Source organism: Vitis vinifera, chromosome 2 (genome assembly GCF_030704535.1).
Source record: "Vitis vinifera cultivar Pinot Noir 40024 chromosome 2, ASM3070453v1".
NCBI classification, from domain to species: Eukaryota; Viridiplantae; Streptophyta; class Magnoliopsida; order Vitales; family Vitaceae; genus Vitis; species Vitis vinifera.
The window spans coordinates 16,259,692-16,271,576 of NC_081806.1; the positions used below are offsets into that span (position 1 = coordinate 16,259,692).

The following is an 11,885-nucleotide window of genomic DNA, read 5'->3' on the forward strand; positions in this document are numbered from 1 at the left end:
AAAGTCTCATGAGTTTTAGACTTATAGGCCTATTTTCTCATTCTTGTTACCATCCCCTTATCACCCCCGTTTGTTCTATTTTACTATCATCACATTTTCATTATCTTATTGTGTTTATCATTATTTGCTTCATCTTATCTCTTCTCTTTCTTGGGTTGATGATTCTTCACATCTTGGTGCAAAAGAGGGCAGTCATATCACTCCATCCATCCCATCAATTGGCATCGATTCAGAGATTTTAGTTTGAGAGGTTGTCTCATGGGTTGGGGTTCATGTATTCATCAGTGGTTTGAGAGAGTTTGTTCACTCCTTGTATCTTTCCCATTGGAGTCCGATTTATTGATGATCAGAAGATGCACATTCAAAAAAAAAAAAAAAAACGCAATGACATGTTTGTGTATGGTATCTTGCTCCATTGGGCACTTATATCACCTTTTGAGGTTTATTTACTAGGTATATTAGTCATTGTGGGTTCTTGTGAGATTTTTATACGAGTTTTCACTCCTTGAGCCACTCTTGTTATGCATTTGGAGTGTTGGGGGTTCATGTGAGGGTTCTATGGTATCCTATGCTTCTTGGGTCATGGTAGATATGTGTTAGGTATGAGAGATGAGTGACCTTTTACTAGGGTCTCCAGATCATTGTCTTATCCACTATTACATCGTTGGTTATATGACTTTGCTTTATTGTACTGATATGGATTGATCATCATTCATTCCCCTTTCTTATTGCCTTACTTTGTATCTCCTTACCCATTTCCAGATCTTCATTCCACTTTTTATCCATTTCCTACATATTGATACACGTTTTTTGATTCGATACCTTATTCACATCATTTACATGTTTCATTGATGGTTTGACCACTCATCCTTTCTCTCATTTCGCCCTTGACATTTCCTTTGGTTACCTTTAGGTCCATGGCTCATGAGGTTTTTTTCTATGCATTACATCTTATACACGAGAGTATGGGTTTGATCATTGGGTATTTGAGCCTAGTTTCCCTTCATTTCTTTCATCCTATCACCTTGACCTACGTTATGTCTCGTGTCTTAAGACCACCCTGAGGCCATGAGATCAGGCGTTATCTTTGACAGTCTTCACTTGGACAGGCTTTTGTAGACTGGTTGAAGTATAGTCGTTACCATGTTCTCTTTTATGGAAGATACTTTTGGAAGAATTTGGTCTCTCTCTTGCTTGACATATTGATGTTTGATGGATTTTTGAGTTTGAAGACAATTCATTGATGATATCGGATTTATCCTTTTGTCGACATCAGATATCCATACTGGGGCATATTCCCCTTTCATTCGGTTGAGATGAGCCCCTAGTGGAGCACTTTCTTTGAGTTTGGGCTTATTTTCACTGATTCGAGATTCCTAATAGAGTATGTTGAGATGATATCAGTTATAGTGGAGCATTATTGAGCTTATTGACAGTTTTTATGATTCTAGGTTCCATTTGCGGAGTATTTTTGAGATAGACTAGTGGATCATTTTTAAGTTGGAGGCAATTTTCAGTGCAGTGTATAGATCTTATATATTGGGGTATATTTTCCCATTTTGAGGTCACCAGATTCCCATCAGATTTAGTTAGGGATTCATCAGAGAAGTGCTTCTACTCTCGAGATTATCATATTCCTTATCATTTTGGTTATTCATTTGAGATCAGATTTAAAGTGTCTTCCTTGAGCCATCGGCTGATACTTCATTCTGATTTCTTAGCGGATTATTGTTGAGTTGGAGACAGTTGATTGATGATGTTAGATTCATCATTTTGATTGTGCATCAGATATCCACACTAGGGCATATTTCCCCTTTTCTTTGAGGTTTCTAGTTGTTGTTGGATGATATGACTATTCCTATCCATGGTTATAGAGATGTTTGATTGATTTTGACGGATTCTTTATTGTACATCAGATATCCATACTGGGGCATATTCCCCTTTCCATGATGAGATTATGTTCGGGCAGCAGTACATAGATGGATGATCATTGTTGGTTGTTTATCTCATAACTTCGACATCATATATCCATACTGGGGCATATTCCTCTCTCCTTTACGAGATTTGTTTGGGTAGTGGTATGAGGATGGATGATTAGTGTCGGTTGTTTACCTCATGACTTTGATATCAAATCTTATACTGGGGCATATTTCCCCATTTTCTTTTAGTATCCTTGAGATTGAGACAGTGGCCAGCTTAGTTTTAGATTGAGTGCCAGTCTGGAGTTTCCGACGATTGACTTCATTAGGACCCCCCTATAAGGATTTGTTGAGATAGAGATGGATCATATCGGGTTTTACCCGAGGAGCATGGGTGGATCCTTTAGCCAAATGTTCATAGGATAGATTTGTTTTCGTCATTGTTACCTTGAAGATTGGATTACCCAGATGAGCAGTATTTTGTGCACTTTGAGATTTGTTTTTAGATAAGCCACAATATACACACTTTGAGATTTACCTTTTGAGATCCGTCGACAGAGCAGCTTTTCAGACACAGAGAGAGTTCTTTCAGTTTAGACTTTTCAGAGGTTTGTCATGATACATCGGTTTCTGACCTATTGATTTCAACGGATGATTGATTTACTGGTTGTTTCAACACTGCAAGCACCCTAGATACTGGGGCATATTTCCCTTCTTGAGTTCAGTAGTCCAACTCTTGGCATTTTGAGTGTATGGTTTTGAGCCTATTTATTTCCTATCCACTTTCGAGTTAGTCTTATTTATCTGTTGCTTCTAGACCCTGAGTCTTACAGCCCTGAGCTATCCACTCCTTCTACGCCCTGAGCCTCGTAACCCTGAGCTATCATTTTCCTCTTAGTCCTTGAGCCTCATAGCCTTGAGCTATCCATTCCTTCTAGGCCCTAAGTCTCATAGCCCTAAGCCATCCTTCTCCTCTTAGGCCCTGAGCTTCGTAGCCTTGAGCTATCCTTTTCCTCTTAGGCCCTGAGCCTCGTAGCCCTGAACTATCACTTCTTATTTAAGACCCAGAGTCTTTCCAGCCCTGAGCTAAGCCTGCATCATTTGGTCGCCCATGAGTGGTATGACCTGGAGTTTGCGTATCGCACTCTCTTTCTAGTTGATCAGTCATAGAGCTCCGAGCTCATGGCCCTGAGCTATTCGTTGTAACCCTGAGTTACTCATTGCATCATGACCCAGAGTCATTCATTCCATCCATAGCCTTGAGCTATTCATTGTAACCCTGAGTTACTCATTGCACCATGACCTAGAGTCATTCATGACATCTTGAGCCTTGAGCTCACGACCCAGAGTCATTTGCATCCTTCACATCCCTGAGATGTTTCGTTTCATCATTCTAGCCAATTGTGAGTGGCCTCGACCCGGCACCATGAGCCGAAAAGCATCCTGATCGGCTATCCGTTTAGAGCCCTGAGTTCTCGACCTAGAGTCGATTTTCATTTATGACCTAGAGTAATTTCTTTCCATTTAGAGCCCTGGGCTCATGACCTGGAGTCATTCACTCCATCTATGACCCATAGTCATTCTTAGCATTTATAGCCCTGAGCTCGCAACCCAGAGTCGTTTATCCTATTCATGACCCAGAGTCATTTATCCTATTTCCGACCATGAGTCATTTATCCTATTTTTGACCTAGAGTCGTTCATCCTATCCATGACCTAGAGTCATTCATCTCATCCATGACTTTGAGTCATCATTTTCATATATTTCCATCTTTGTGCTACTTGTCACATACCTTTATCTCTTTACTGTCATTCTCCCCACATAGAGTAGTTTCATCCTTGTCGTTGAAGCCTTGTGTTCCAACCTTTCTCTCGCCATGTGCTAAGACAAAATCTCTGGTCCTTCTTTAGTTCTTCGGTATAGTTCACTTTGTTCCATTCATTATTCGTATTTTTACTCACATTCATTACACTCGCAATCTATACCGAAGAGGGGCATATTTGTATACCCTCAATTTTGTCCCTTTAGCACATGTCTTTAAGTTCACTTTCAATGTTCCACAGTAGTTCTTTGGTGGCCCATAACTACTCATACTACTTACCTTTTTTGAGCCACCTCAGAGACTTTGTTGAGGGATTTATCTAACCTCATTGTGACTCTTGGCAGCCCTAATTTAGACTTAGGCCCACTTAGGCACCCTAGACCCATTTAGATACACTTGGCCCATTAGGCATCACCTTAGGCCCATTTAGATGCACTTGACACCTTCTAGCTTGCACACATTCACCCTAGGTCACTTAGACAATCTTTCAGAATAGGTCACTTGGACACTTCTTTTGGAATAGTTCACTTAGGCATGTGCTTGATTTTGGTTACTTATTTTTCAGGATAAGATGAGTGTTGGCTTGACTTTTTATTACATGAAATGAATTTTTTATTCTATCTTTATTTTATTTTTATTTTTATTTTTGAAGGTTTGAGTTTGACATTTAAATTATTATAATCCGTTGCATTACTTTAATTTCTTGATTTTTTTTAATTGCATACGTCTGATATTTATTTTTATACCCTTACCAATTTATTTGTTTATTTACTCACTTATTCATTTATTCCTTAATTCCATGAATTGACATTTTGGATTTTTGTGGCTATGTGATTTGATTTTCTATTTTATTTTATTTTATTTCCAATTACATGATTTCTTATTTCAACTTTATTTTTAATTTTGCATGAGACTTGGAGCCATCAAGGAAAGGAAATCACGGCCAAATAGGGAAACTTGGAAGGAATTCGGGCTGCATATTATTTGCTTGAAGAAAGAATCCGAGCTGCATATAGAAAGTGGGCAGATCATGGCTGAGGAACATCCGGGAGCATATGGAAAGAAGATTAAAGGGGATCTGATCACTTACCAAACAAGATACGACTGCATCGTTGGGGAAATCTCCAAGTGAGCCACACATAATGGACTTCCCATATCCACGCACACGTAGGAAAAAATGGAAATAAGATATTCCATAAAGAGTGGGTTGCCTTATAAATAAAGGAGAGAATCCAAGCATAAGAGGAATTTTTTTTTCGAAGGGGAATAGGCGGAAAGAATTTTCACATGGAGACTTTTCTTTTGGAGGGCAGAGAGGACACGAGAGCAATTCTTTTGAGATGACTCGCGAAGAACTTTGAAGAGCCGACACATAACCATAAAAGAGGGAGGAACAACCCACAAAATCTTCACAAATAACGGTTTATAGGTAAGTGTACGCTTTCAAATTTATCTTTGATTTCGTTTTGATTCATCCTTTTAGTCTTGAGTGTTTTAATGATTTTAGTTCTTTGATTTAATTAATCCTATCTAATAAATTTCTTGTTTTAATTTCGATTTAGTTTTAATTTATTTTTCTTTTTTAGTTTGGATGTGTTTGTGGTTTTAATTCTTTAGTTTAATTTATCCCATTAGATAAAGTTCCCTTTTTTTTTATTCCAATTCGATTTAGTTTTAATTTATCTTTTATGTTTAGATGTGTTTGTAGTTTTCTTTAATTTAATTGTTTCTATTATAAAAGTCCCTATTTTTAATTTTGATCTAGTTCAATTTTAATATATTTTTTATGCTTAGATGTGTTTGTGATATTAATTTGTCAGTTTAATTATTTCTATTAGAAAAGTTTTGTTTTTAATTTTGATTTAGTTCACTGTTAATCTACCTTTTATGTTTAGTGTTTGTCGTTTTAATTCGTTAGTTTAACTGTTCATATTAGAAAAGTTCTTATTTTTAATTTCAATTTAGTTCAATTTTAATCTATCTCATATATTTGTGATTTTAATTCGTTAGTTTAATTATTCCTATTAGTAAAGTTCTTATTTTTAATTTCAATTTAGTTCGATTTTAATCTATCCTATATGTTTTTGCGATTTTAATTCGTTAGTTTAATTATTCGTATTAGAAAAGTTCTTATTTTTAATTTCAATTTTAATCTCTCTTATATGTTTAAATGTGTTTGAGATGTTAATTATTAGTTTAAGTATTCCTCATAGATAAAGTTCACATTTTTAAAATCCCAAATTAGTTTAAATTTTAATTTAGCTGTTAGTTTAAATATGTTTGTGATTTTAATTCCTTAGTTTAAGTAATTTAAGAGATAAAGTTTAATTTTATTTTATTTTTTTGGATTAATTTAGTTTTAGTTTATAATTTAATTTGAATGCGTTAATGATTTCAATTCCTTAGTTTAAATAATTTGTGAGATAAAGTTTACTTTCTTTAATTTCAAATTAACTTAGTTTTAGTTTATGATTTAATTTGAATGTGTTAGTGATCCTAATTAGTTTGATTTTAATTCGTTTTTAGTTTAAATAATCACGCTAAATAAAGTTTGTATTTTTAATTCCAATTACTTTAATTTTAATTCGTTTTTAACTTAAAAGCATTCGTGGATCTTAATTCTTTAGTTTAAATGATTGTATTAAGTAAAGTTTGAGTTTTTAATATTCCAATAACTTTATTAAGTAGAATTTAATTTCAATTCAGTTTGATTTTAATTTGTTTTATAATCTGAACGTGTTCATGATTTTAATTCAATTGTTTGATTAACCCTCTTTAACAAATTCCATATTTTTAATTTCGATCTTAGTTTAATTTTATTTTGTTAATTTATTTATTTGCTTTAGTTTAAATATATTTGTGATTTCAATTTGATAGTTTAGCCAATCTTATTAGATGATGATGTCCTTAATTTAATCTAGTATTAATTATTTTTAGTATTGAATGTGTTTGTGTTTTTTATTTCATTAACTTTGAATTTAATCCGTTTATATCCAATTTTGCAATTGATTATAATTTTGTTTAATTAATTCAGTCAATCACGTGTAATTATTTTCATGTTTTAAGTATGGTAATTTTGGCTTTGATCTATTGACATTTAGTATGAGCTTTAGGAATTTTAGATAATTAATCCAGTTAATTGTATGTCATTGGTTTCATACCTTCAAGATTTTTGAACTTTGGTATTTGATTCATCATATTTTGTTAAAATGCTAATTTACCTTAATTGATTCCATATTATTATCTCCATATGCTAAGTTTGTTGGCTTTAATATTTGATTGGTTATTTTTATTTTAATTCATGTGCTTCTTGAAATCTAAATGTTAGTCTTTGGTAATATTTTGTTAGTTTGTTTTATTAGGAAATTATAAATTTGATGTCTTAGTGATTGTTAGTTAAATTCTTATTTTTTGAAGGCCATTGGAAACTCATGAAAGTTGGTCTTACCCTCACCACTTTAATTGACATGATTTTCTAAATCTTTATTTTGTGATTTTCGCTTTCTTTTGTTTTGATTGGTATTTGGTTTTCTTTGTTTTATTATTTTAAAAATTAATTCCTTTTATTTTAAAATCAAAACCTTTTTCTCCGAAGACCCCTTTAAGAAATTCTTTTTTTTTTAAAAAAAAAAATCATTTAGAGTCCTTAGAATAAAAAAACCCCATTTTCTTAAAATAATATGCAACCATTTTTTGATCGATTTCCATCTTTCTCGGTTTTTTAATGAAAATTTTGGTTTAAAATCAAACACAAATCCAAGCTTATGGTCCCACATAAATGGGATAATTTCAGGTTAGATTTGTGTATATCAATTGGGGAATTGGTGAAACCCCTACATAAAAAAAATAAAAAATAAATAAAAAATCTTTTCAAAACTTATTTTTGCTACCGCCTTTGTTGGTTGTTACATTCATATCTTTTTTTTTGGAATTGTACATAAGATGTGTGTAATAATTGATGATTTCGTATTCTTTGATCATTTTTGCTATGAGCTATATATGCTATCCAGGTATGTTCCCTAATACCCACTTTCTAAACCCCGTGAACATGATTGTCATTGTGTACTATGCCCATGCTTGCTATCCTATTTGATTGCCTTGATATATATTTGATGCTTTTTTTTTATTATCTTTGACAAAAACACATGTTGTGATATATTTTTATACTAACTTTTATGTTTCATGATAGCGCTTGAGAAGCCGTTTAGGTACGCACTTTGATTCTCTCTTATGATCAGACTTTCTTATTTGGCATGCTATTTTTTGAAATCACCTAGCCTACCTAGGTATCCATGATCAACCATTTAATTGTCACGTTTCCCTCAACTTAATTAGTAGAGACCTCTTTAGGGCTTAGAGGGGTGCTACCTCCTAGAGGTATCTTCCTAGTAAGTAACCTAATCCCCGGACCTAGACTCGGTTTTTTCAAAGAGATGCTTTTTTCAAAAATTATGGAGTCACATTTTAGGGTTTTTCTTTCTTGTTTTATTTTCCCTTTAAAATAAAAATAAAATAATGGCGACTCCGACTTTTTCCAAAATTAATTTTTCACAAATAGAAAAGCAAGTCTCTCCGATCGAATGAGGGCGCATGTGAAAAATGCGGGTCCATAGATAGGCCTCTCATTTCTAATGTATGCAAGTTTTAACTGTATACCATGGTAAATTAGATGAGAAACTATAGTAAATTGGATGAAAGATTAACCCGACGTGATTTCTTTGTCAATTTGGAAGGATGGTGTAATTTTAGGAAATGACAAGCTTGCACATAATTATAATTATATTTTGATGAACGAGACAATTGTTTAATGTTCTATCTTGGTGTTTGGCATTCAACAAATTATGTTCATATTTAATTAAAAAGTTTAATGTAACCTTGTAAATGCATAGTTTATACTCACATTGTTTAGATCATATCTGGAAAGTTGAAAAAAAAAATGGGACTCCATTACATATCTCATTAATAAATATGTATGAATTACTTATTAAAAATAGAAATAGGTCATCCATGCCATGAGAAGTCATGCCTCCAAAAGCAAAAAGCAAAAAACAAGTTCTTACAATTCAACTTTTTTGGCATCCATGATGAGTTTATCAACCTAACTATTACCCACCAACTAATAATAATTGTAGCATTAATGCGAGTCAACTAACAATCCTTCTTCCATTTACCTCTATCTTGGAATTTGATCTATTAAATTTTCTTCCTTTTACCTCTATCTTGGTATTTGACATGTTAAAATTGGACCTTCACTCCATGTTATATACGAGCATAGTTTTTAAGTAGAAATAGGTATAGTTGCTATGCTACTAAATTTTATATTTGGAAATTGGAAATATTAAAAATGTTTTAATTGAAAATAAATATAATTTTAATATTTTCAAATATTTTAATGAAATAAAATTAATTTGGTGTCCCATTTTTTTTTTTCAGGATCAATAAAGTGTGAACCCCATATTTAAGAATCCTACGTAACTATGTTTAGAATTTGTAAATGACATATAAACATTCATTGACCTAAAAACTCTCCTTGAGAGGTTTAATTAATATATACTGGAAATTTCCACCCAAAAAACATAGCACAATACCTTGTTTGAGGTAAATTTAGTGGAATGCATTATGGGAATTGCTCAATAGTTAAAAATGAGGGTGTGCTTGTTAAACTCAAAAGATTAAATACGTGGTCAACGTGAGAACTGATACCAATTTTTCAGACGATACAACAACCCAACTGTCAATTCATAAATTTTATATAAATGAGGAGACATACTGCTCCTTGGACCAAGGTAGATTTTGTTTTTGAGTCTACGTTATTTTCTCCAAAAAAAATATTATAACTATAAAATTGTTTTCTATTTTTTATTGTTAAAAACAAAAAAACATATATTTTCAGATAATATCTTTTAATAATTTTTCATTATTTTTGCATATTTTTTTAATGTAGTTTTGAAAAATAATTATACAAACATGGAAAATAATTAAAAATAAAATACTAGATATACAAATTATTTTAAAAATAGGTTAAATATAATTCAGGTTCCTAAAGAGAATTTTGTTTTATAAAACACTATAAAATAGTTTTTAAAAACTATTTTTTACAATTGTTTTAAAAAACAATTACCAATTACCAAATAGGGCCCTAAAAATAGAGATGTGTCAATATTAACTAACAAGCTAGAAAGAGAGATGTGTTAATATTATAATTAACCATTATAGGCAAACATTGAAGTCATTCTATCATATCCAAAATTGGCACCATAATTTTCCATTTTCAACTTATTTTCTTTTTACCGATGTAACTATGTGGAAATTTCTTGTTTTATTAATTCAATATGCATGAGATATTTCAATGGTCCATCCGTCTAATTAATGGTTGGAAACCGATAGAAATATGAAACAACTTTTTCATATTGTTAAGAATCTTTTAAAATGTCTTTCTTTTGTCACTTCAAATGATTGGGTTCATTAATCTTAACCATTCATTCAATGCTTGAGTTTGCATCCACTGCTCACATCCCTATCCACCATTATACATATTGATATATTTATTATTTTTGTTTTTATTTCTAAGATTAACAACTTTGGAACATAAAATGATTAGGGAGTAGAGCATGAATGCAAGAACAACTTTTGAACTTAAACATTAAGATTGAAATGGTCTAAATCAGATCAAGTGATTTACTTGTGTGTTGGGTGTATCCCAGAAGCCCACATCAAATGGAAAATCACCCTCACCTCCCTGGATTTGTTCAATCATACCATCCATGGGTCCCTTTTTCTGTGTTGCAGTTTCTTCTGTCCTGAGGCTTGCGATAAGCATCTCTCCAGAAGCCGAAAAGTCAGTTTCTTGATCCATTTGAGCATGCTCAGCTAACAGGCTTTCCCACCATATGATGTCATCATTCGGTTGTGGTGAAGTGGATGATGGCTTCCTGGAAGTACTGACTTGTGTGTCAAAAGTATCCACAGCTGTAGTTTTTAGTTCAAACCTTGGCAAGGCTTTGGAGAACTTGTGAGGGTGAGGCTTTATAGCTTTGGTTTTAGAATGTGTTTGGGGTTTATCTCTCCCTTCTTCCTGGAACTGAACCTCCTTTTTGAAGTGGTGACTATGCCAATAGTTCTTGACATCATTAGCAGTCCTCCCTGGAAGCCTACCCGCAATCAAGGACCATCTATACACGCACAACATCAGACAAAGTATCAACTGAACAGCTCTTTTGTAAGTTCTGAACAGCTTCAGAACTAATATAATATCATTATCAAGCTAGTACTTGAGTTATTATAGACTTGCCTGTTCCCCAACAAATTGTGAAGCCTAATCATGAGATCAACCTCGTCTAATGCAAACTCTCCTCTCTTGATATCCGGCTTCAAATAATTGAGCCATCTCAACCTGCAGCTTTTTCGGCATCTATTCAACCCTGCAAACTCAAGAAAATGAAACTCTTTAAGCAAAACAGAAGTAAAAAAACACAAATAAATACTGATCCCTTTCTCTTTCATGTTACCTGCTCGGAGGGGAACCAGATGCCACTTTCCTTCTCCATATTTCTCAATGCATTTCCTCAGGAGAACATCCTCTTCTTGGATCCATGCACCCTTTCTAACTCCTAAGCTCTCCATCGAGTCAACTCAACACAAGAGACCGGCTCCTTCTCTAATTATTGATTGATATATAACAACCTCGAACCTGTTCTATCTCATGACTCGGACACCAGACCCCTAATTGGTTTATTCGACACGTTTCTTATGGTGCATTACTGGCTTCCAAATGCGCTGGAGTTCATGGACAAAGGGTGTGTGTTGTTGTTACCTCGCGTCTTTGGCGGTCCACGTAGTAACCAGATGGATGGACGCGTGATCTCAACTCATAAAGGTTTTTGATCCAGTCGTCATTCCTGCAAGAAGGCATCCGGACAGGGTGTCTGGACGCATCCTCCGATGGTTTTGTTAGCCATGGTTAGAGAGAGGAATATAAATTAGTTGGCCTTTTACCAGGTATTAAGAAGTTACCAGGAGGATCCCCTTCTTCTTCGTGCGAAGGCATATATATACAGCTTCAGGGGTACTGTTCCTCTCATTAATGGCGAGGAGATATTTTATGTTTGTCATGATGACATTCGGAGGCAGCATGGTCATCGCCA

The 11,885-nt window shown here is 33.6% G+C and overlaps 1 protein-coding gene across 1 annotated transcript; it reads right to left on the reverse strand.

Annotated features, from left to right (window-relative positions):
• Nucleotides 1-10,277: 10,277 nt before the first annotated feature.
• Nucleotides 10,278-11,538, reverse strand: LOC100233098 (transcription factor MYB1). Its single transcript, XM_010666609.3, has 3 exons — nucleotides 11,250-11,538; nucleotides 11,033-11,162; nucleotides 10,278-10,913 (listed from the first exon to the last, which is right to left on the reverse strand). The coding sequence occupies exons 1-3, from the start codon at nucleotides 11,362-11,364 to the stop codon at nucleotides 10,406-10,408; spliced, it is 753 nt and encodes a 250-aa protein (XP_010664911.1). The 5' UTR covers nucleotides 11,365-11,538; the 3' UTR covers nucleotides 10,278-10,405.
• Between the last annotated feature and the right edge of the window lie 347 nt (nucleotides 11,539-11,885).